The following is a 26252-nucleotide window of genomic DNA, read 5'->3' as shown; positions in this document are numbered from 1 at the left end:
TGGTGTATGTACATTCAAGGGAGGAGATAAAACTAAATGTGCCAGATAGTCTAAAGGACAAGTTGGTTAATTATGAAGATCCGGTAGGGGCCCCAATACCCCGCCTGCAAGAGGATCTGCAAGAACTGAAAGAGGATTTAAGTAAGATAGTGATACAATCATAGTGTTGCAAAGAAATCTTGGGGAATTAGAAAGGGACATAGCGGTAGAACTACAGGAAGTCCCATGGTATGAGAAGCTGTGGGATTGGGGAATGAATGTCAACATACACCCATGGATTCGCATCATTTCTCATATATTAGTGAATAGTACAGTTAGTCATGGCTATAGGATGGGGAATAGCAGTATGCACCGCTTGTAAAAAGAAACGGACCAAAGAGCTAGAGCGAGTCAGAAAGAGCTGGAAACCACAAGTTTGCTCTAAACATGATGGGTATGCATGGCCTCCCGAACCAGCGCCTGATCACCGCATGGGGCAGGAGGCACAGCGATGCTTATACATGTGGTTTAACTTGGGCAAGGGCCAAGTACCAAAAGGGGGGATTGCAGTGGGGAAAGAGTTAAACTGACATCGCTGGCAGTTTCACTGAATGGTGTAATAAAGACAATAATGTAATAGCCCTTTGCAGTAGTAAGCTTTTTCTAAATTGCTGAACTGGCAGTTGAGATAACCTAAGAATGACATGTTGATTTTGCAGTAGTGTTAGAATGATTAACGACTGCATTCTGTATCACTTAGAGACAATTGCAAATAGTCGGATGTTGGACCATAAGAGGCCTAGAGGATGTAAGTTCTGTTCTGGCAGGAAAGTAAAACAATGAGTTGGAAGTAAAGAGGCCTAGAGAGGCAGGAAAGCAGTACAATGAGTCAGAAGTACAATGTTGGTGAGACCCCATCTGGCATAAACAAAGGTCATAGGTGCAACAACAGCTTGTGGGATAACGGACATATACTTTTCCGATACTTTAATGTAACGCGGCATAGGCAACCAATCAGTGTAGGTCCAATCAGGTGGCAGGAATGAATTTTGCATGAGCTGGACATGTGTATTGTAATGTATAAAAATGTAGTGTTTGCTGTAACAATTTGGAGAAGTCTGGCTAAGACAGAGCAGACTGTCTCCCCACCGGTGTAATAAAGACAACTTGATTATCGATCCGAAAACCTTGTGTCGAGTGTTGGTTTAAAATACTCCACAACAATCCCATTTAGCATGGTGGTAGTGCCACACAACACGATGGAGGGTGTTCACAGTGTGAAGACGGGACTTCGTTTCCACAATGACTGTGCGGTGGTCACTGCTGTCATGGGCAAATGCATCTGCGACAGGTAGATTGGTGAGGATGAGGTCAAGTAGGTTTTTCCCTCGTGTTGGTTTACTCACTACCTGTCGCAGGCCCAGACTGGCAGTTATGTCCTTCAGGACTCGGCCAGCTCGGTCAGTAGTGGTGCTACCGAGCCACTCTTGGTGATGGACATTGAAGCCCCCCACACAGAGTACATTCTGTGCCCTTGCTATTCTCAATGCTTCTTCCAAGTGGTGTTCAACATGGAGGAGTACTGATTCATCAGCTGAGGGAGGGCGGTAGGTGGTAATCAGCAGGAGGTTTCCTTGCCCATGCTTGACCTGAAGCCATGAGACTTCATGGGGTCCGGAGTCAAGGTTGAGGACTCCCAGGGCCACTCCCTCCCGACTGTATACCACTCTGCCACCACCCCTGGTGGGTCTGTCCTGCCGGTGGGACAGGACATACCCAGGGATGGTGATGGAGGAGTTTGGGACATTGGCTGAAAGGTATGATTCTGTGAGTATGACTATGTCAGGCTGTTGCTTGACTAGTCTGTGGGACAGCTCTCCCAATTTTGGCACAAATCATTAGATGTTGGCGAGGAGGACTTTGCAGGGTTGCCTGGGCTGGGTGTGCCGTTGCCGTGTTCGTTGCCGGTGCTGAGGTCGATGCCGGGTGGTCTGTTCGGTTTCATTCTTATTATTTTGTTTCGTAGCGGTTAGTTACAACTGAGTAGGCCATTTCAGAGGGCAGTTAAAAGTCAACCACATTGCTGTGGGTCTGGAGTCACATGTAGGCCAGACCAGGTAAGGACAGCAGATTTCCTTCCCTAAAGAACATTAGTGAACCAGATGGGTTTTTACGACATTCCAATAGTTTTATGGTTACCATTACTGATACTAGCTTTTTATTCCAGTTTTTTTTAATTAATTGAATTTAAATTCCCCAGCTGAATATGAAGCTAATATGTGATGTCCCCTTAATAAAAATAGAAAATGCTGGAAATACTCAGCTGGTCAGGCAGCATCTGTGGAGCGAGAAACAGAGTTAACGTTTCAGGTCGATGACCTTTTGTCAGAACTCAGAACATCCACAGATGCTGCCTGACCTGCTGAGTATTTCCAGCCTCGGCATACAGTTTAGTTTATTCCATTACTAACTAGATCAGGATTCCCCATTTATTTAAATTAAATTAATATTTAAGTAGCATACAACTGAAATAAATAAAGTATTCATAACTTAGTCTAAGATCTGCTCTGAGGGTACGATCTCATTGGCTATTGGCTACTAATCAGAATAATGTCATGAACTTTTTCCAGTTCTGACGAAAGGTCATCGACCTGAAACGTTAACTCTGTTTCTCTCTCCACAGATGCTGCCTGACCTGCTGAGTATTTCCAGCATTTTCTGTTTTTACTTCAGATATCCAGCATCCGCAGTGTTTTGTTTTTGTGTTAGAATAATGTCGTGAATGTTACCCAGAGACTTTGCAAATGTGGCATCAGGTTGATTCATGAAATATCTGAACCAGATTAAGGAGGTGCCACGTGCAATTTTCTGAGCCTGCCTCATTGAAGGTCCTCACAGTTTTTTTCTTTACTGAAACTTGGCTGCCCACATGTGGAGTCTTTTTTCCCACTTCTTTTCCCGTTCCCCACAGGACTTTCCTGACCTCTCCCTTTAAAACTAGCTTCATGTGAAACTCAACAGGAAGGGACATCCTATTCCCTGCCCCCTTGGTGGGAATAGTTCCTGGGAGTCATTGTGAAGGGGAGAACAACTCTGTTATTGTTTCTGATCAATCCTGAGTAATAGTGTCGATGACTGGCTTTAATAGACATTGCCCAAAAGGCTGTAGGCTGCAACAATTCCTTTTCAAACCTGTACAGATCTATTTTGTTTGCAACAGCCTACACTTCAAAAAGTATCTTTTTTTCCCCTCCGAATTCTTTGTGTAGACAAATGGTCAAAAGAAATCTTGAAACATGGCACCGCCATTCATTCATTTTTTTTTACTGTTTGCGAGACTTTGGTGTGTGCTTTGATGTACTTACTGACATCAGAAAGAACATGCATTTTATAGAGCGCCTTTCACAACCTCAGGACGTCCCAAAGCGCATAATTCCCTCCCTAAACCTCTCCGCCAACCTTCCCTCCTTTAAGGCGCTCCTTGAAACCTACCTCTTTGACCAAACTTTTGGTCATCTGCCCTAATTTCTCCTTATGTCAACATCACTAAAACAGATTATCTGATCATTATCACATTGCTGTTTGTGGGAGCTTGCTGTGCGCAAATTGGCTGCTGCGTTTCCGACATTACAACAGCAATGACACTTCAAAAGTATTTCATTGCTGTAAAACGCTTTGGGGTGTCTGGTGGTCGTGAAAGGCGCTATATAAATCCAAGTCTTTCTTTTTTATGTGACTCGGTGTCAAATTTTGTTTTATAATATTCCTGTGAAGCGCCTTGGGAACGTTCTACTACGTTAAAGGCGCTATATATAAATACAAGTTGTTGTTGTTTGTTCTTTCTGTTTTATAACTCAGAAAGCCAAAGATTTGGGAGGGATGTGGCCAACGTGTCCCCTCAACCTCCAGTGGTTGTACATCTTCTTCTTCTTAGGCAGTCCCTCGGAACCGAGGATGACTTGCTTCCACATTAAAAATGAGTTCGCAGGTGACTGATGAGTCCAATGCGTGACCTACAGTCTCTGTCACAGGTGGGGCAGACGGTGGTTGAAGGGGCGGGTGGGTGGGGGTGCTTGGGTTGACGTGCGCTCCTTGCGCTGCCTGCGCTTGGCTTCCGCTTGCTCCCGGCGAAGAGACTCGAGGTGTTCGGCGCCTTCCCGGATGCTTCTCCTCCATTTTGTGCGGTCTTGGGCCAGGGATTCCCAGGTGTCGGTGGGGATGTTACACTTTTTCAAGGAGGTTTTGAGGGTGTCCTTGAAGCGTTTCCTCCGCCCACCTGGGGCTCTCTTGCCGTGCCGGAGCTCCGAGTAGAGCGCTTGTTTTGGGAGTCTCATATCGGGCATGGGGACAATGTGACCCGTCCATCGGAGCTGATTGAGCGTGGTCAGAGCTTCGATGCTGGGGATGTTGTACATATGCCCAAAAAATCACCACTGCTCTATGCCCATCCCAACCCCCTGAAGGGACAACTGTATCTCTCCTTCCTAATCCATCCCCAAATAACAATATCACTTTAAGAAAAAGAGAGTACTGGGAGTTGTAGTCCTCTCCCTGGTTGCCCTGCAAGCCGGCAGGGTTGGACTACATTTCCCAGCTGCAGGCCCATCCCCCATCCAGAGCTGCCGAGCTGGCCCCGGGAGGAGGGGAGTGGAGTTGGGAATGTGGCTGAGACTTCCTGGATTCGTGTATCTGGGGCTGGGGGTCGGGTTCAGAGCAGGTCCGCACCGCTGCCGCTTGCAGCAGCCGCTCCAAGAGACACTGAAGAGGAAGTTGAGCGCAGGCATGCAGGAAGAGGCAAAGAAAAAGGCTGGTTACATGGCTGTGGATAATCATGTGCAAGTGAGCAAAGCTTTCCACGAATGGAGCAATGCGTTTTAATTTACAGCAGAACTGCCTTTAAATTTGCAAAGCCAACTTTGCAAGGGTTTGATGTCTCCCGCTCTGCACGGTGTTGAAGTGCATGGCATCCAGTCCCGGGGTCGGGCCGAGGTGGGGGAATTTGGTAATGTGCTTTACAATAGTAGACTATTTACAGCTACTTTGCTATTTAAAACTACAGCTTTACAGTTTCTCTCTTCACAGGTGCTGCCTGACCTGCTGAGTATTTCCAGCATTTTCTGTTTTTATTTCAGATTTCCAGCATCCGCAGTATTTTGCTTTTGCTTTACAGTTAGCACCTGGGGCACAGGATAGTGAATGTGAATAGTGAATGTACAAAGCCATGTGTGTGTGTCTCTCTTCTCTTAGGCAGTCCCTCAGAACCAAGGATGGCTTAAAAAAACTTCATTTTAAAGGGTGGACGATGCCTGTGCGTGAATTCTTTAAACGTGGGGTGGCCGTTGCACACCAGCTACCACACGGGCTTGACAGAGCAAGGTCTTGGTCCAGTGGCAAGGGGATCCAAGACGATTGGAGACCAGGCTCTGCTACATCGACCTAGCACACACACACAAACATACTCCTACTGTCCTCCTCACTCCTTCCCGCAGGTCCTCTCTGCCTGGGTTTCATAGGATGCATTGTGGTCCTCCCGACCCTGCTGCTGGTCCACGCTGCGCCACTCCTGGGCCTTGACCTCGCTGCTGGGTTTGTCCTCGCTCCTGGGTCCCGGCCTCGGACATGAATGATGTGTCTCAGAGGATCAAATTAGCACTGTTATTCTCGCGATCCCTGACCCCGAGCTCCACTCGCGATCCACTAATCACTAGTCTAGCGGAGAAGCGTAGTCTTGACGGTAGAGAGGTCTGAGCCATGTGTATGCAGGGAGAATTAAGTAAAGTGTTTTGTGTGAAATATTTACTTTAATTTACCCCCCCCACTCTTTTTAAGAGATGGGCTTAAAGATGTCACCTTCCAAGTTCAGTCCAAAATTGTACTGGGGTGCGAGAGAGAGAGAGAAGTGAATGAGTCTTTAAATTCATTTGTAGCTAATGAAAATCTTCCCAAAACATCAGTGCTCCTCCTTGTTGGAACGAAAAGAAAGGGTCGGGGGTGAAGGAGATGGACACTTTTGAAACTTCTAGACCCCTGCTCACATAGCAAACTGGAGTGAGGGAAGCTCATTTGCAACTGTGAATGACTCCTTTCTGCAGTCTCCTCTGAGTTTCACTGCCTAACTTCAAGTAAAGTTGGCAAACCAGAATTTGGCTTGAGTTTAGTTATTCAGGTGGACCAGACTTCTTCACTCTCCTCAACTAGATGCCCAAAAAAATTGGTGCTTCCCCTATTTGCACTGTGGGAACTTCACTATCCATTGTCGCACTGAGATGTCCACACCAGGATAGTCTCTGGTTCAGTCCTGGTCTGTGTTCAGTCCTGGTCTGTGTGAAGTAAGCTGATCTCGGTTGGAACAGCTTGTGAGAGTCCTACAATTGGCCTTAGTGGGCGGAGGAACTTGAGGCAGAATCCCTGCTCCAGTTTCACTCAGTACACATGTGGATTTTGGGCCATGAAAGAAAGAACTTGCATTTCTATAGCGCCTTTCACAACCTTAGGACGTCCGAAAGTGCTTTACAGCCAATGAAGTGCTTTTGAAGTATAGCCACGGTTGTTATACATCAAGTTCAGCTTACATTGGCATCTTGCTGTCATTGAAGAAAGACCAAAGTATTCTTTGCCTGTCTCAGTTGGTCCTGATAGACTGTGTCCAGGCTAAAAGTGGGCATTGACCAAGAGCCCCAGGTACTGCTATGAATCAGCATTTGGGACAGACGGCCCTTGTATCTTCCAATCGAGATGTTCGAGATCCTGTCATGTAAGGCATGATATAATTTTGGCCACTCACCACCATATTCCCATTGGTTAGCCCATTGTTCAAGACAGCGAGGAGTGCACTGGATTCACAGGCGAGTCTGCCGACAACACAGTATCATCTGCAAATAGGAGCACGGTAATACTTTTAGAAATGGCTTGAGCTGACACTTGGAGGCCACTCCTTGCTATGCCATTCAACACACCATTAGAGAAAATTGCATAGCCTGGGGGACAGGTGTTTTTGGTGTGTGAATATTTACAGTGAGAACCGTCACACCTGACACACTTATGACAACATGGAATACAGCGTCACTTTAACGTGAGTCCACTGACTCTGTTTATTGTCTTTATGTCCTAGAACAACCAAGCGTTGGGTATCGGGAGTGGATCCACAATAGTCTATGCCGTGGACAGAATAGGTGGGTGTTGAGTATGATTTCTAGTAATATGTACAACTATTAAATTAACTTTTTTTTTATTAACTCTGGGATCTAATCGGTAAGAAAGTCCTCTTTATAATTCCTCCCAACAGCCCCACCCCCACCATAGCTTGGTGAATTCATCCAGTGAGTAGCTGAGCCGTAGATTTGGGAAGTTTCATGATTGATCCCATATCTGTCCAGAGTTAGTTAGAATCATAGAATCTTACAGCACAGAAGGAGACCATTCAGCCCATCGTGTCGGCTCTTTGAAAGAGCTTTCCAATTAGTCCTATGCTCTCGCTCTTTCCCCACAACCCTGCAGTCTTTTCCTTTTTGAGTATATCTCCAATTCACTTTTGAAAGTTACTAGTGAATCTACTCCCACCACCCTTTCAGGCAGGGCATTTCACATCATCATAACTCGCTGCGATAAAAAAAATTCTCATCTCCCAATGTTCCCTCTTTTTTTCGGTTGCGCGGCCCATTCACAGTTTTGTACATGTACAAAACTTCTCATTGTGAAAGCCTGTCCCAGGCTACACGGGTGCGTGGCTGCGCAGCTTATAGGGAACGTTGCTCATCACCCCTCTTCATTCTTTTGCCAATGATCTACAATCTATTATTAGGGACATGGTAACAGGGCACTTGGAAAATCATAATATGATTAGGCAGAGTCAACATGGTTTTATGAAAGGGAAATCGTGTTTGACAAATCTGTTGGAATTTTTCGAAGATGTAACTAGTAGGATGGATAAGGGGGAACCAGTGGATGTGGCGTATTTGAATTTTCAAAAAGCATTCGATAAGGTGCCACACAAGAGGTTATTGCACAAAATTAGGACTCATGGGGTTGGGGGTAATACAGGTAGTTTTATCCGAAAACCTTGGGACCAGCTGTGTTTCGGTTTTTGGAATTTTTCAGATTTCAGAAGGTTTTCATCTCCGTATCTGACAACAAACACTGTTGCTTAGCAACAGCTTGTAAACACTCGGGCCCTGCCTTGGAAGCATCTCTGAAGCTGTTGCTAAGCTACAGAGACTCTTTCCACAGCCTGACTGTTTAAAAAAATGCTAGGGGAAGAAAAAATGCTAGGGGAAGAAAAAATGCTGGGGGAAGAAAAAAAACCTAACAAAACGGCTGCTGATTTCTGCCGTTAGATCGAGGTTTCCGGCTCCCCCTGCTCCGTATCTGAATTCCTTGACTTAGCGGAGGTCTGGGGCTCGACTGCCGCCGCCAGTTGTGGGAAAGCCGGATATCGGCTGACTCCTACACTAAGCTGGCCCGCAAATCAGGTCGGGGGGAGGGGGGTGGGGAAGAAAAGACTATCGGACGGGCCGCTGCAGCTATCGGACGGGCCGTTGTATTGTTGGGTTCACTCTCCCGGTACCTCCTTCACACTGCCCGGCTCGGCCTGCAATCTCCTACCCAGGAGGGAACTCTGTGACCCTCTGCCCTGCTCACAGGGAAAGGCAGAGCTCCCGGACCACTCCTGTCATGTTTGGCGCCACTCGGGTCATGTCGTGTGCATGACTTACGCTCCACGAAAAAACTTTCGGTTTTTAGAGGTTTTCAGTTTTCGGCAGTGCGGATAAAGGATAGTCTACCTGTACAGTTATACAGGGCATTGGTGAGGCCACACCTGGAGTATTGTATACAGTTTGGTGTCCTTACCTAAGGAAAGACATACTTGCCTTAGAGGGAGTGCAGCAAAGGTTCACTAGACTGGTTCCTGGGATGAGGGGATTGCCCTATGAGGAGAGATTGAGTAGACTGAGCCTATATTCCTTTGAGTTTAGAAGAATGAGAGGTGATCTAATTGAAACATATACAATTCTTAAGGGGCTTTACAGGGTTAATGCTCGGAAAATGTTTCCCCTGGCTGTGGAATCTAGAACACGGGGTCACAGTCACGGAATAAGGGGTCGGCCATTTAGGATTGAGATGAGGGGAAATTTCTTCACTGAGGGTGGTGAATCTTTTGAATTCTCGACCCCAGAGAGCTGTGGAGGCTCAGTCATTGAGTATATTCAAGACAGAGGTCAATACATTTTTGTGAATTAAGGGATATGGGGATAGTGCGGGAAGATGGAGTTGAGATAGAAGATCAGCCATGATCTTGATGAATGGCGGAGCAGGCTCGAGGGGCCGTATGGCCGACTCCTGCTCCTATTTCTTATGTTCTTGTGTTCTTATCTGTGTCCTTTGGTTATTGATCCTCCTGCCAGTGGAAACAGATTCTCCTTAGTTACTCTATCAAAACCTTTAATCATTTTGAACACCTCCATTAAATCTCCCTTTAACCTTAAGGAGAACAATCCCAGCTTCTCTGGTCTTTCCACGTAACTGAAGTCCCTCACCCTGGTACCATTCTAGTAAATCTCCTCTGCATGCTCTCCAAGGCCTTGACATCCATCTTAAAGTGTGGTGCCCAGAATTGGACACGATGCTCCTTATAAAGTTGCGGCGATAGGAGCTATGTTGGTCTCTGTGGCCCAGTTCAGGAAGGAATAGACCCCCTTAGGTTTCCTAATTGATATCCAGTGGCCTGTAATTGTGCACGGACTTGGGTGAGGGTCATCTCCTGGATGAGAAGCACTGTGTCCAAGTTGGCAGCTAGCATGGACCTCCCAGACACCTGGCAAGACCCCGCAGCCAGAATAGTACAGCGACTGGCATTATCTTTCAGAGCAGTTACCCGTGTGCAACATTGCAAGTGCCCAGTTGCTTTAAAGTGGTCTCCCAAAGTCACATATGCAACTTTAGAGCTTGTGTTCCTGGCAGTCTTCAGATCTGCCCCACATTGTAAACAGGGTTTGTTCAAAACACGGGCTCCAGTATCATAATGTGGACGCAGAGATTTCTAAAGGAATCTGCCCAATGTGGCCTTTACACGGAATTTCACAGCCCATGATGGCAGCTTGGGCAATAGCACTGCATAACTACATACTATCCCTCCCCCCCCCCCCCCCCCCCACTAAAAGGGCAGTGGCCCAAGGACCTTATTGCAACACGTGAACTTTGATGCTCTCCATTCACTTGCTGCTGCAGTCTGACTAATCCTGAAGTGGGCCTCACAGTGGAATGTGTATGCTCGCAGGGACCATTTTCAACCAGACTTAGTTGTTAAGTAACATCCAGTAGTCATCTGCGTTGGTAAATGTGCTTTTCATATTATAAATGGACCCCAGATTTGGTGTGCACTTGTTTTCTTATTTGGCTTAATTCTCCCCTTCTCCTCCTTTTCTGAAGACGTTGCCTTGTGGTGCACTACAGCGCCGTGTCCTCATGTCCAACTCCAAGGTGGCCATTCCTCATGAGTGAGCCTTGACGTTCAGCGTTGCTAGGCCAAAGGTCATGGTGGTTGGGGACGGGGAAGGCAACCCAATCCCGTTTTGACATCCACATGTTCTAGCAAGAGTCAGCAGATGGCGATCAGGAGTGGGAGCCCAGGTTAACATTCCCCTCCCGATCCCCGGGCTCTGAGCTAACTCGGCACAGTCGCCAATGTTCTCACTTGCCTGATTGTGTACTGGATATTATTTTGTTGTGGAGAATATTATGCAGTTGCCGGTTTAAACCTCTTGGCAATGAAATGATTTGCCAGCCGTGGCTCAGTGGGTAGCACTCTCGCCTCTGAGTCAGAAGGTTGTGGGTTCATAGTCTCACTCCAGAGACTGGAGCACAAAAGTGTAAGCTGACACTCCAGTGCAGTGCTGAGGGAGCGCTGCTCTGTCGGAGGTGCCGTCTTTCGGAAGAGATGTTAAATCGAGGCCCCGTCCGCTCTCTCAGGTGGACATAAAAGATCCCATGGCACTATTCCAAAGAAGAGCAGGAGAGTTATCCCCAGTGTCCTGGCCAATATTTATCCCTCAATCAACATCACTAAAACAGTTTATCTGGTCATTATCACATTGCTGGTTGCGGGAGCTTGCTGTGTGCAAATTGGCTGCCGCGTTCCCTACATTACAACAGTGACTACACTTCAAAAAGTACTTCATTGGTTGTAAAGAGCTTTGGGATGACCTGAGGTTGTGAAAGGCATGATATAAACACAATTCTTTCTATTTGCAAACATTTTCCTGAGAGTTAGAGCGTTAATGAACTAAAACGCAACTGAGTATTTTGAATTTACTTTTCACAGACTGGGGTGGGAGGTTCTCAGTCCAGTGGGATAAGTAGTTGTTACCTGGGACGTTCCATACCCAATCGAAATTAATACCCATGAAGCAGTAATATTTACTGTTGGGGAGGGGCTCACAGAAACCCAGCAGGAGCCCAGGCTTTGCGACTGGGAATACCAGTTGAAGTTTTGGCTCTCGGGATTTGTTTTTCTTTCAGGAATGTCTCATTATTTACATTGGAAGAATATGTGTCTTAACTCCACATGCTTAATCCAGGAGGTGGTCCTCACCTTGAGTCCGCGCGCACATCTCCACTGGATATAAATCTGGAAAATTTAAGGGGATCTATTCCTTCCTGAGCTGGGCCGCAGAGGCCAATACAGCTCCTATCGCTGCTTCGGTTGCTGCACCTCCATGAATCACTGATATTATGTAGAATGCAGTAGCCTAGTAGTGAACGAGCAACCCAGAGATGAGGAGTTCACATACCACCATGGCAAGTTTTGAAACTGAATTGAATAAACCTGGTACCAGAAAAATGAAAGCTGCCATGTTATTATAAAATCCCAGCTGGTTCAGGAAGAGAACCCGTCTCTCCTCCTACCCAGTCTGGCCTGTGCGTGACTCCTGTTCCACACTGTGGCTGACTCTCGATGCCCTCAGGGCAACGAGGGACGGGCAATAAATACTGCCTTGTCAGTGGCGCCCATATCCCAAGAACAAATACTGTATTGTCAGCCATGGCTCAGTAGGTAGCATCTCTGAGTCAGAAAGTTGTAGATTCAAATTCCATTCCAGAGATTTGAGCACAAAAATCTTCTTCTTGGGCAGTCCCTCGGAACCGAGGATGACTTGCTTCCACATTAAAAATGAGTTCGCAGGTGACTGATGAGTCCAATGCAGGACCGACAGTCTCTGTCACAGGTGGGGCAGACGGTGGTTGAAGGGGCGGGTGGGGGGGGGTGCTTGGGTTGACGTGCGCACCTTGTGCTCCCTGCGCTTGGATTCCGCTTGCTCCTGGCAAAGAGACTTTAGGAGTTCAGCGCCTTCCCGGATGCTTCTCCTCCATTTTGTGCGGTCTTGGGCCAGGGATTCCCAGCTGTCGATGGGGATGTTACACTTTTTCAAGGAGGCTTTGAGGGTGTCCTTGAAGCATTTCCTCTGCCCACCTGGGGCTCTCTTGCCGTGCCGGAGCTCCGAGTAGAGCACTTGTTTTGGGAGTCTCGTATCGGACATGCGGACAATGTGACCCATCCATCGGAGCTGATAGAGCGTGGTCAAAGCTTCAATGCTGGGGATGTTGGCCTGAGCGAGAACACTAATGTTGGTGTGCCTATCCTGCCAAAAATCTAGGCTGATGCTCCAGTGCAGTACTGAGGGAGTGCTGCACTGTCGGAGGTGCCATTTTTCAGAACAGAGATTTTAAAACCGAGGCCTCGTCTGCTCTCATTACACTATTGAAGAAGAGCAGGGGGAGTTATCCCCGGTGTCCTGGCCAATATTTATCCCTCAATAAACATCACAAAAACAGATTATCTGGTCATTATCACATGGCTGTTTGTGGGAGCTTGCTGTGCGCAAATTGGCTGCCACGTTTCCCACATTACAACAGTGACTACACTTCAAAAGTACTTCATTGGCTGTAAAGTGCTTTGAGACATCCGGTGGTCGTGAAAGGTGTTGTATAAATGTCTGTCTTCCACCTCAGACTGACAGCTGCCCATGAGATGAATAATACTGCATCTGAGACAGAATTGCCCTGACTGGGGCTGGAATATTGCGCCTCAGTTAGGAACAGGGGTAGGCCATTCAACCCCGTGAGCCTGTTCAGCTATTCAATGAGATCATGGTTGACTACACTTCAAAGGCACTTCATTGGCTGTAAAGCTATTTGGGACATCCTGTGGTTGTGAAAGGCGCTATATAAATGCAGGTCTTTAAAAAAAAAAAAGCGGCAGCAGCAGAACCATGAGCAACAGGAGCACCAAGCTGCTAGTCACCCACCTGAAGATGCACAGGCCAGAAGGCGCCAGCGTGCAACAACATTGCTGCCCGGGATGCAAGGGACGCACTCATCCTGGCCAGATTTGCTTAGCCTGCACAATCAAACACTTTAGTCTCGCTCCTTCTTACCAGAGCATCGACAATGGACAAGAAACTATGGAATCCTATCACTCTGACCACCATTCTGACAATCGCAAGCTGCCTTAAGCCCTCAATGTGAAAGTCCCATTTGCAAAATGACACAGGCCACAACTTCAACAGTTTGACATCAAAACACTTTATAATGCAATCACAATGATGGCTGGTCCAAAAACAAAACTACACAGCACCCAAGAGACTACCCTTGTGACTACTTGTGCTTTATCTTCCTCTTACGTGTGCTCCTACGTGGTGCTTCCCCTGTGGCTTCAGCAGATGTGGAGGCCCCTTGCTCGCTCTCTTGCTGCTCCTGTCTCGATGCCTTTGGTGGGCCTCCTCTGGGGTGGCGAACCTGTGTGGGCTCACCAACAGTCTGCAGCTGCTGCTGCGGCGGCTGTGCAGGGGCTGAGACGCCCATCTCAGTTGGGTGAGGACTCTGGTGGGGTTCTGACCGAGGGCTTTGCTGTGGCATGGTCGTGTGAGCGCTTGGAGAGGAGCCCCCACTTGTCTGCCACCAACATCCCACTCATGGGTCAGTCCCACTTCAAAGCTAGCAAGTGGCTGGACAGCACCTTGCCGCACTGCAGGGGGGCCAAGAGGACCCATTTCTGCAATGGATGTCCTACTCCAGAGGACTTGCATGAAGGCCTCGTTTGTTTGCTCAATAGCTGACCATCGCTCCTCAAGAGATGTCATTCTATTCTGAACAATGACCATGTTTTCAATACCCTGGCGACTAAGCTCCTCCATGGACGTAGCCATCCTCTCCTCTACTGTAGCCATCCTCTCCTCTACGGTATCCAGCCTTGCCACGGAGGTAGCCATCCCTTCCATGTAGGTTGCCATACTTTCCACAGTGATGCGTTCATGCGCCAATGCCTCCACAAAGACTCTGCTCATGTTCACGATGGAATCCTCCATTCGCTCCACACTCTCAGCGACCCTGGAGACAAAACTTGCCAGAGACTCCTGCACCTGTTCCTGGAGTTCCAACACCGCTCTCCTTCTGGATGGACCTGGAGGCACGGGGTCGACATGCAGTGGAGCCGAGCTGGCAGAGTCCTGCGCCCACTGACTAGCACTCTCCACTGCTGTCCCTGTCTCCACCATCTGCAGATGCTCACTTGTGAGCTGTGATACACCAGGTGACAACACCACTCTATCTTGCGAAGGTCCCACCGAGGTGTGAGTGTCTGCGCTGGTGCTGGGTGCGCTGAATTCTGCTGATGCTGCGCCCTCAGAGGCTGCAGCTTCCTCTGAGGAGTCTGGAAGCTCAGACTCTTCCTCCTGGACAGTGGGGACGGGGGCTCTCGATGGTCCTGTGGGGGAGTAAAGGAAAGAGTTAGAGATGAGAGGTAAAGGTTGCATGCACATTGAATATTGCAGATGATCATAAGTCAATCTGTTAGAGCATCAGAATCATTATCAGTGACTCATGCTATGTCTATGAGAGAGATTCCAAACTATTCTGTCACCAGCTTGCTGTGATGCGCCCGTCTGTCCGCCCCCCACTTGGGTATCCTCGATCCCAGCAATTTCCAAGGCCGCCTCCTCCCAGGGGGTGAGCTGGGCTTCTGAGGGTGGCCCTCCTCCTGACCTCGCTCTTTCCCTCTTATTGTGGGCTCTCTTTTCCTGCAATGAGGGACACAAGTGGAGTTTGAGTGAGAATGAAGGAGTGAGTGTAATGAATCCATAGCATAGATGCTTAGAAGCATACAAAGGGCCCTCCCTGTGATTGTAAGATGTTGTTGTCATGGCATCACGGTGATCGGGAGTGTGAGGGCTGCATGGTCGAATAGTTACGTGAATGTAACCATAGAGAGAGAGGGAATGGGTAAAAGTGCAGGAATGTAAGTGTCAAGTGGAATGTGGAAGAAGAGGTTGGCAAAGCGGAGTGCTGGTGAGGAGAGGCGATGGGGATCAGATTGAGGGTGATGGGAAAGTCATACTCACTTTTCCTGTGCGGAGAAAGTCATGAAACTTCTTCCTGTATTGCAGCCAGGTTCTGCGGCTCATCGAAATGGAGTTGACCTCTTGGGCCACTTGTAGCCAAACAGCTTTTGTCTGCTGGGGGGGCTTTTTTCTCCGAGGAACGGAACAGCACCTCCTTATTACAGCTGGGGTCCCCCTTTGCAGACTGATCCAGATCTGGACAGGTCTCCATGTACATGTTTCCACATGCATTTCTCTGAAGGCATAACAGTTGGCTCTAAGTGAGATGAAGGTTAATTGTTAAACACAAGTTTAAATTGTAAACTTGTAGAGTAACACTTACGATCAGAGTCCCTCACTTCAATGGGTGCAACTTGTATTTTATAACGATACATGAACCGCCGCCTTGAACTGCTGCAGTCCGTGTGGTGAAGGTGCTCCCACAGTGCTGTTAGGGAGGGAGTTCCAGGATTTTGACCCAGTGATGATGCAGCATATAGCTATGGTGAGAGACTTGAAGAACTAGGATTGTATTCACTGGAGAAGAGAAGGTTAAGGGGAGATACAATAGAGGTGTTCACAATTGTGAACTGGTTTAAGGGGCTAAATGGTGTAAGGTTAATTTACTGGTTGGTAATAATATGTGTACATGTAATACTTGTTACAGCAAATCACTTGCTGTCCATGACCTGATCCCGTGGTCTCCCTCTTGTGTGAAGGGAGCACACTAGACTAGATTTCTGGTATCTTCTGCTCTTTTTAAAAACTTGTGTTTCTGTTCTCTGCAGCTGAGCGGGTTCGAGACGAGAATCTGAAAGTAGTGTGTGTCCCTACCTCCTTCCAGGTGAGATTGAAATTCTTCCGGAGCACCAGCATCCTGTGTACTTTGCAGTTACCCTGGCGACGTTACAAACACCAATTGGAAGTTTCCACCAATGACTCGATGATAAGAAAGAAATGTCTATCGCGCCTTTCATGACATCGAACGTCCTGAAGCACTTTACAGCCAATTAAGTATTTTTGAAGTGTAGTCATTGTTGTAATGTAGGAAACCCGGCAGCCAATTTGTGCACAGCAAGGCTCCACAAACAGCAATGTGATAATGTTGATTGAGGGATAAATATTGGCCAGGACACCGGGGATAACTCCACTGCTATTCTTCAAAATAGTGCCAGGGGATCTTTTACGTCACACCCGAGAGAGCAGACGGGGCCTCAGTTTGACATCTCATCCGAAAGACGGCACCTCCGACAGTGCAGCACTCCCTCAGCACTGCTCTGGAATGCCAGCCTAGATTTTTGTGCTCAAATCGCTGGAGTGGGACTTGAACCCTCAACCTTCTGACTCGGAGGCGAGAGTGCTACACGCTGAGCCTCGGCAGACGCTATGGGACCACGAGTCGCACAGAGCGGAAAGTTCCAGGTTTGACCTCTGGCCTGTGTCACATTTGCTTATCTCCACTGGCGTGCTACAAATGAACTCCATGCACCTGGACTAAGGTAAGGGGGCTAAGACAGCCAGGGATCCCTCCCTTGATTGCTGTACAGCGGCCCTGGCTGAAATCTGTGTATATAGATGTTGGATAAGGACATGATGCGTTCAGCTGTGATACGCTCTACAGTCGGACGGTGTGGCACTTGGGTGAGGTGCTGGCAGCTGCGGAATGGCATCTTGGCAGGAGTCAGTGCTTTGAGTGGAAGAAAACGAGGGAGTGTGGCAGAACAAATTGGAAGGTGGGCAGGGCTGGTTGTGAGAACAATTGCAGGGAAGGTTATTCTGCAGGTGGCTATGCAAGGCCATGCGGAAATCCCACGGACTGGGAGAGCTATCAACAGCAACACAGGGATACAAAGAATGTCATGAAAAGGTGAACAAAGGAACGTGAAAAAAAACTTGCAAGGGTTATCAAAGCTAACAACAAAAGTTGTTTTAATCAGTGGAGTGGTAAGGGGGAATATGGAGCCATTGAAGACAGATGCAGGCGAGACTACAATGAATAACAAGGAAACTGCAGACTTGTTAATTTGTGCTTTCTATTCATCTTCACAGAGAGGAAAAGGACAAAAATACCAGCGGTACAAGGAAGCCTAAAAATAAGTCAAGTGGAGGAACTTGGTGGATTTAATATAAGATTGCTGTTTGTGGGAGCTTGCTGTGCGCAAATTGGTTGCCGCGTTTCCCACATTACAACAGTGACTGCACTTCAAAAGTACTTCATTGGCTGTAAAGTGCTTTGGGACGCCCTGAGGTCGTGAAAGGCGCTATAGAAATGCAAGTCTTTTTCGTGATCAGCAATAGGAACTCAGCCAATAATTTTACCCTCCTTAACTCGGAGGCAGTAAGGTGAACTGTAGCTTCTCGATTGCTGGCCTGGCTTGCCTTGAATACTAAGGTAGCGTAACACTAAGAGTCCATTTATCAAACTGTTCTTTCAGAAAGTGGATAAGACTGTTTACGGTGTAAAAATGAGGGGGCTTGACAGGGTAGATGCAGAGAGGATGTTTCCACTCGTGGGGGAATCTAGAACTAGGGGGCATAGTATCAGAATTAGGGGTCGCCCATTTAAGATGGAGGTGAGGAGGAATTTCTTCTCTCGGAGGGTTGTGAAGGCGGAGTCGCTGAATATATTTAAGGTGGAGATAGACAGATTTTTGAACGATAAGGGAGTGAAGGGTTATGGGGAGCGGGCAGGAAAGTGGAGTTGATCAGCCCCGATCTTATTGAATGGCGGAGCAGGCTCGAGGGGCCGAATGGCTGACTCCTGCTCCGATTTCTTATTTTCTTATAATATGTGTATGATTCTTGCTAATGGCTAAAAGAAAGTTGTAAGTATGTAGCATCCCCCCTAGCAAATGACTTTGAAACTTGTGTGTGGACCCTGTGATTGCTAACGGACCCTTTTTATACAAGCGATCTGGTGTTCAGCTTCCTTACAGTAAAACTGCAGCCCATATTACTGAATGTAGAAACTCCTGCTCGAGCTGTATCTGTCTCTTTTTCTTATTTTTCTTCTTCTCTTTCAGGCTCGTCAACTAATCCTACAGCATGAGTTGCCACTCAGTGATCTGGACAGATACCCTGAGGTAGGGCGCCTTTACCTGCCTTGTGGTGCTGCTTGTTTTGGGAGGAGGTCGGGCGGGGCCTTAACACATTGCGTCACTGCAAACCTGCAGTCAACAAAGCAAATAGAATAAAAACAGAAAATGCTGGCAACACCCGGCAGGTCAGGCAACATCTGTGGAGAGAGAAACAGAGTTAACGTTTCAGGTCGATGACCCTTCGCCAGAACTGGAAAAAGTTACAGATGCAACAGGTTTTTAAGCAAGTGTAGGGGCAGGGAGAGGGGGGCGGGGAGGAAAGAACAAAAGGGAAGGTCTGTGATCGGGTGGAAGGCAGGAGAGATTAAGAGACAAAAGGGATGATGGTGAAAGGCAAAAGGAGATGGTAATGGGACAAGTTAAGAAACAAAAGATGACTCTAGATGAAGTGTAAATGGCAATGGCAGAATGATTGATTGCTGCCATGTGAGAGCAAAAAAAAAGATAGGGGCAGAGTTTATGGTCTGAAATTGTTGAACTCGATGTTGAGTCCAGAAGGCTGTAAAGTGCCTAATCGAAAGATGAGGTGCTGTTCCTCGAGCTTAACGTTGAGCTTCATTGGAACAGTGAAGGAGGCCGAGGACCGAGAGGTCAGAGTGGGAGTGAAGCGGTGAATTAAAGTGACAGGTGACCGGAAGCTCGGGTCACCCTTACGGACTGAACAGAGGGATTCCGCAAAGCAGTCACCCAATCTGCGTTTGGTCTCCCCAATGTAGAGGAGACTGCATCATGAGCAGCGCATACAGTATACTAGATTGCAAGAAGTACAAGTAAATCGCTGTTGCTCAACTATGTAGTTTAGACAGTAGAGTACATGTTGGGCAAAGTTGTACTAAACAACACCGTGCTCCAGGCCCACGCACCTCATAACATTTTTCACTTTAACCCATCCACCACCTTAAACATTCACTCTCTCCACCATCGGCGTACCACCTACAAGATGCACTGCAGCAACTCGCCAAGGCTTCTTCGACAGCACCTCCCAAACCTGCGACCTCTACCACCTAGAAGGACAAAGGCAGCAGGCGCAAGGGAACACCACCGCCTCCAAGTCTCACACCATCCCGACCTGGACAAAGATCGCTGTTCCATCATGCTCGCTGGGTCAAAATCCAGGAACTCACCTTTTTTTTTTTCTTTGTTTATTCACGGGATATGGGCGTCGCTGGCAAAGCCGGCATTTATTGCCCATCCCTAGTTGCCCTCGAGAAGGTGGTGGTGAGCCGCCTTCTTGAACCGCTGCAGTCCGTGAGGTGTTTTCCTAGCAGTTTGATACTGAGTTGCTTGTTCAGCGGGCCGTTAAGAGTCAACCACAGTGCTGTGGGCCTGGAGTCACATATCGGCCAGACCAGGTAAGGGCGGCAGATTTCCTTCCCTAAAAGGACATTAGTGAACCAGCAGTTTCATGGTCACCATTACTGATACTAGCTTTTTATTCCAGATTTACTTAATTAACCGAATTCCACAGCTGCTGTGGTGGGATTTGAACTCGTGTCTCTGGATCGTTAGTCCAGTAACATAACCACTGTGCTACCATTCCCGTGGCAACACTGTGGGGAGTACCTTCGCCACATGGACTGCAGCGGTTCAAGAAGGTGGCTCATCACCACCTTCTCGAGGGCAATTAGGGATGGGTAAAAATCCTGGACTTGCTATTGCCGCCCATAGTCCAAGAATTAATCATTTAAAAAGCAATGTCTTGGATAATGTGCTGGCCAATGTTAATGGGGATGGCTGCGTTGCTGCATATTTACTAGACTGATTAGTTTTTTTATTTCCCCCCCCCACCCCCCCCCCATTACTCTCTTAGCTCGATGTCGCCATCGATGGTGCAGACGAGGTAGACTGTGACCTCAACTTAATCAAAGGCGGAGGGTGAGTGTTGCACAAGAACTGTGACTCTGTTACTTCTTGGGTCGTCAAAAAAATGGAGAGATAAAGAAAGAACTTGCATTTGTATAGTGCTTTTCCCAACCTCAGGATGTCCCATGGAACGAGAACAGGCCCATTACTCCCCTTCCTTCCCCAGACCAAGGACGATCCGCTCTACCCCAACAATTGAAGACCTTAAGGGAGGGGTTTCCACCGTGCTTCTCCCTCGCTTCAAAATATAAATCAAATAACGCTGCAAAATACCCACCGCAGCTTGTTTAACCTCCTCGGCATAACTTTTCCAGTGATCCAGCCATTCAGGAGCCTTTCGTTGGGGCGAGTGATCTCCAGTTTCACCGTCTCCCCGGAGCTGTTACTCAGCCAATAAGTTGCATGACAGGAATTCTCCACACACTTGTGATCAGCGCTTGGAATTAACCTTCGAGTCAGATCTTGAAGGCAAAAAGCCCGAAGTCGTTTTGGATGGCATTAAAAGGGAAATTAAAGAAGCGTGCAATAAGGGCACAGCAGTCATCATGGGTGACTTTAATCTACATATAGATTGGGCCAACCAAATTAGTAACAATACTGTGGAGGAGGAATTCCTGGAGTGTTTATGGGATGGTTTCCTGGACCAATATGTCGAGGAATCAACCAGAGATCAGGCCATCTTAGACTGGGTATTATGTAATGAGAAAGGATTAATTAGCAATCTTGTTGTACGAGGCCCCTTGGGTCGGAGCGATCATAGTATGATCGAATTCTTCATTAAGATGGAGAATGAAGTAGTTGACTCGGAGACTAGGGTCCTCAATTTAAATAAAGGAAACTACGATGGTCTGAGGAGCGAGTTGGGTAGGATTGATTGGGGAATGGCACTCAAAGGGTTGACGGTGGATAGGCAATGGCAAACATTCAAAGACCGAATGGATGAATTACAGAATTTGTTCATTCCAGTTTGGCATAAAAATAAAACAAAAAAGGTGACCCAACCGTGGCTAACAAGGGAAATTAGGGATAGCATAAGGTCCAAGGAGAGGGCATATAAATTGGCCAGAAAAAGCAATAATCCTGAGGATTGGGAGCAGTTTAGGATTCAGCAAAGGAGGACAAAGGGATTAATTAAGAAAGGGAAAATAGAATATGAGAGTAAGCTTGCAGGGAAGATAAAAACTGACTGTAAAAGCTTTTATAGATATGTGAAGAGAAAAAGATTGGTGAAGTCAAGCGTAGGTCCCTTGCAGTCAGAATCGGGGAAATTTATAATGGGGAACAAAGAAATGGCAGACCAACTAAATACATATTTTGGTTCTGTCTTCACAAAGGAGGACACAAATAACCTCCCAGAGATGCCAGGGAACATAGGGTCTGATGAAAGGGTGGAACTGAAAGAAATCAGTATTTGTAGGGAAATGGTGTTAGGAAAATTGATGGGACTGAAGGCCGATAAATCCCCAGGGCCTGATAATCTACATCCCAGGGTACTTAAGGAAGTGGCCCTAGAAATAGTAGATGCATTGCTGGTCATCTTCCAGAACTCGATAGACTCTGGAACGGTACCCATGGATTGGCGGGTAGCTAATGTTACCCCACTATTCAAAAAGGTGGTAGAGAAAAGGCGGGGAATTATAGACCGGTAAGCTTGACATCGGTAGTGGGGAAAATGCTAGAGTCCATTATAAAAGATGTAATAGCAGAGCACTTGGAAAGCAGTGACTGGATCGGACAAAGTCAACATGGATTTACAAAAGGTAAATCATGCTTGACTAATCTACTGGAATTTTTTGAGGATGTAACTGGTAAAATAGATAAGGGAGAACCAGTGGATGTGGTGTATTTGGACTTTCAGAAGGCTTTTGATAAGGTCCCGCATAAGAGATTAGCGTGCAAAATTAAGGCACATGGGATTGGGGGCAAGGTATTGACTTGGATAGAGAACTGGTTGGCGGACAGAAAGCAAAGAGTTGGAATAAATGGGTCGTTTTCCGAGTGGCAGGCAGTGACTAGTGGGGTACCGCAAGGATCGGTCCTAGGACCCCAGCTGTTCACAATATATATTAATGATCTGGACGAGGGAATTGGATGTAATATCTCCAAATTTGCAGACAACACAAAGCTGGGTGGGAGGGTATGCTGTGAGGAGGATGTCGTGAAACTCCAGTACGATTTGGACAGGTTGGGTGATTGGGCAGAAACATGGCAAATGCACTATAATGTGGATAAATGTGAGGTTATCCACTTTGGTGGCAAAAACAGGAAGGCAGATTATTATTTGAATGGCAATAGATTGGGAGAAGGGGAAGTGCAAAGAGACCTGGGTGTTCTTGTGCACCAGTCGCTGAAGGTAAGCATGCAGGTGCAGCAGGCGGTTAAGAAGGCAAATGGTATGTTGGCCTTCGTAGCAAGAGGGTTCGAGTACAAGAACAAGGATGTCTTGCTACAGTTGTACAGGGCCTTGGTGAGACCACACCTTGAGTATTGTGTGCAGTTTTGGTCGCCTTACCTGAGGAAGGACGTTCTTGCCATGGAAGGAGTGCAGCGAAGATTCACCAGGCTGATACCTGGGATGGCAGGAATGACGTATGAGGAGAGATTGGGTCGATTGGGCTTATACTCACTGGAGTTTAGAAGATTGAGAGGGGATCTCATCAAAACCTATAAAATTCTGTCAGGCCTGGACAGACTAGATGCAGGAAGGATGTTTCTGATGGCCGGGGAGTCCAGAACCAGGGGTCATAGTCTAAAGATAAGGGGTAAGCCATTTAGGACTGAAATGAGGAGGAATTTCTTCACCCAGAGAGTGGTGAACCTGTGGAATTCTCTGCCACAGAGTGCGGTGGAGGCCAGTTCATTAAATATATTCAAGAAGGAGTTGGATATATTTCTTAAGGCTAAAGGGATCAAGGGATATGGGGAAAAGGCAGGGACAGGGTACTGAATTTGGATGATCAGCCATGATCACATTGAATGGCGGAGCAGGCTCGAAGGGCCGAATGGCCTACTCCTGCTCCTATCTTCTATGTTTCTATGTAACAATTGAAGACCTTAAGGGAGGGGTTTTCACCGTGCTTCTCCCTCGTTTCAAAATATAAATCAAATAACGCTGCTGACGTAAGAAAACTACTAGGCACTTGGTCTAAGCGTTAAACAAAGCTTTAATCAACTGTTTTACAACATGGAGGTCTAGTTGTGTCCTTCACTAGTTCCTGTTAGGAATGTCCTGTGCAAGCTGGGCCTGTGCCCGAGTATTTATACTCTCCCTGGACAGCGCCACCCGTAGGCCGCTCAGTATTATTTCATACTGCTTTCTTTCATGAATGGCTGATTCATGTCAGCTGCAAAATACCCACCGCAGCTTGTCTAACCTCCTCGGCATAACTTTTCCAGTGATCCAGCCATTCAGGAGCCTTTCGTTGGGGCGAGTGATCTCCAGTTTCACCGTCTCCCCGGAGCTGTTACTCGGCCAATAAGTTGCACGACAGGAATTCTCCACACACTTGTGATCAGCGCTTGGAATTAACCTTCGAGTCAGATCTTGAAGGCAAAAAGCCTGAAGTCGTTTTAAGAAAGTCAGCTGCTGTGATTGGCTTGTGGGGTGGGCAGGCTATGATGGGCCAAATGGCCTTTCTCATCCATTCGGAAAGTATCCAGTGATAATGCAGATGGTAGATTGTGTGTTTGAGTGTAACGCTACTGCCCCCTCCTGTTCCAACAGGGGTTGCTTGACTCAGGAGAAGATCGTTGCTGGCTGTGCAAAGAAATTCATTGTTGTTGCAGATTACAGGTAAGGTTTGACGTAAGAAAACTACTAGGCACTTGGTCTAAGCGTTAAACAAAGCTTTAATCAACTGTATTACAAAATGGAGGTCTAGTTGTGTCCTTCACTAGTTCCTGTTAAGAATGTCCTGCGCAAGCTGGGCCCGTGCCCGAGTATTTATACTCTCCCTAGACCACGCCACCCGTAGGCCACTCAGTATTATTTCATAAGTCTTCCTTTCATGAATGACTGATTCATGTCAAGGTTCTTTGGCGTCTACGTAAAAGATGTGTATTTTATTCACTCCTTCAGTGGTTCAAAGTCTTACATTTGATGAATTCAGCTGAAGTAGACCTTTCAACCCATTTGAATCTCATCTTCAAAGACCATCCCAACCCATCTTCCTAGTACAGCTTTTAATGTCCATCTGAACGGGCAGACGGGGTCCCAGCTTCATGTCCCGTCTGAAGGACCACACCCTTGTCTACTGGACTGGAGTGTCCACCTGCAGTACTGAAGCCCACCATCTTCTAACCCAAAACTGAGAGTGTTGCCAACTGTGCCAAGATGACACCCAAGGCTCAACTGAGGGTACACGTGCATCAAACAGAACCTAGTCACCAAAGTCCAGCTCCAAAGTGCGTTGGTGGTTCCAGGCACCAAGACCATTGCTGTTCTTTCCCCCCTCCCTCCTTGCCTAGAGCAGCTTTGAGGAATTTGGTGTGAATGCTGTACATGCCTGTGCCCCTCCCATTAACTCCGTGACGTGGTGCTGAGTTCAGCTCTTCACGTTGAACTGGTTACCGCCTTCTGTCCGTACAGATGGGTCATTGTGGCCTATTGCGCCTGATACCGATTCCAACTCTGTGCCGTACTCTCTCTCTCCGTGCCTGAGGATACTGCCGTGGGTTTATTGAAGGGCACTGGATGTCCAAGTCTGGAGTCTTTCACAATTCTCGGTGTTTTCAATCTTGCTTAAAGTTCCTTGAATTCATCCAGTGTTGTCATTGGGTTTCCCCTACTAGACCCAATCGCTTTAATGTTGTCAGTACACACTAGCTGTGTTATGCTCTTCAGGTGCGTGTACACTGTATGAATGCAGGTGAAGGAGAAAGTCTTTGTCTCGGTCTGTCGGTCTCGCTCGCTCGGTCTGTCTGTCTCTCTCGCTCGGTCTGTCTGTCCCTCTCGCTCGGTCTGTCTGTCCCTCTCGCTCGGTCTGTCTGTCCCTCTCGCTCGGTCTGTCTGTCCCTCTCGCTCGGTCTGTCTGTCCCTCTCGCTCGGTCTGTCTGTCCCTCTCGCTCGGTCTGTCTGTCCCTCTCGCTCGGTCTGTCTGTCTCTCTCGCTCGGTCTGTCTGTCTCTCTCTCGCTCGGTCTGTCTGTCTGTCTCTCTCGCTCGGTCTGTCTGTCTCTCTCGCTCGGTCTGTCTCTCTCGCTCGGTTTGTCTCTCTCTCTCGCTCGGTCTGTCTCTCTCGCTCGGTCTGTCTGTCTCGCTCGCTCGGTCTGTCTGTCTCGCTCGCTCGGTCTGTCTGTCTCTCTCGCTCGGTCTGTCTGTCTCGCTCGGTCGGTCTGTCTGTCTGTCTCTCTCGCTCGGTCTGTCTGTCTCTCGCTCGGTCTGTCTGTCTCTCTCGCTCGGTCTGTGTCTCTCTCGCTCGGTCTGTCTGTCTCTCTCGCTCGGTCTGTCTGTCTCTCTCGCTCGGTCTGTCTGTCTCTCTCGCTCGGTCTGTCTGTCTCTCGCTCGGTCTGTCTGTCTCGCTCGCTCGGTCTGTCTGTCTCGCTCGGTCTGTCTGTCTCTCTCGCTCGGTCTGTCTGTCTCTCTCGCTCGGTCTGTCTGTCTCGCTCGGTCTGTCTGTCTCTCTCGCTCGGTCTGTCTGTCTCTCTCGCTCGGTCTGTCTGTCTCTCTCGCTCGGTCTGTCTGTCTCTCTCGCTCGGTCTGTCTGTCTCTCGCTCGGTCTGTCTGTCTCGCTCGGTCTGTCTGTCTCGCTCGGTCTGTCTGTCTCTCGCTCGGTCTGTCTGTCTCTCTCGCTCGGTCTGTCTCTCTCGCTCGGTCTGTCTGTCTCTCTCGCTCGGTCTGTCTGTCTCTCTCGCTCGGTCTGTCTGTCTCTCTCGCTCGGTCTGTCTGTCTCTCTCGCTCGGTCTGTCTGTCTCTCTCGCTCGGTCTGTCTGTCTCTCTCGCTC

General features: G+C 47.8%; 1 protein-coding gene across 2 annotated transcripts in view; it reads left to right on the top strand.

Annotated features, from left to right (window-relative positions):
• Positions 1–4571: 4571 nt before the first annotated feature.
• rpia (ribose 5-phosphate isomerase A (ribose 5-phosphate epimerase)) overlaps positions 4572–26252 on the top strand; it is a 30870-nt gene continuing 9189 nt past the window's right edge. The window contains exons 1-6 of one of the 2 annotated variants that reach the window (XM_085975538.1): positions 4572–4818; positions 7091–7151; positions 16139–16194; positions 18374–18433; positions 20259–20323; positions 24036–24104. In XM_085975538.1, coding sequence (XP_085831664.1) covers positions 4639–4818; positions 7091–7151; positions 16139–16194; positions 18374–18433; positions 20259–20323; positions 24036–24104 — 491 coding nt within the window. In that variant the 5' untranslated portion in view covers positions 4572–4638. The other variant, XM_085975539.1, reaches the window with a different exon arrangement.

The sequence above is a fragment of the Somniosus microcephalus genome, chromosome 2 (assembly GCF_052327205.1).
Source record: "Somniosus microcephalus isolate GS21.2 chromosome 2, FLI_Smic_1.0, whole genome shotgun sequence".
Taxonomy (NCBI): Eukaryota; Metazoa; Chordata; class Chondrichthyes; order Squaliformes; family Somniosidae; genus Somniosus; species Somniosus microcephalus.
Note: the sequence above shows the minus strand (reverse complement) of the source record. Positions and strands in the feature narration are given on the sequence as shown.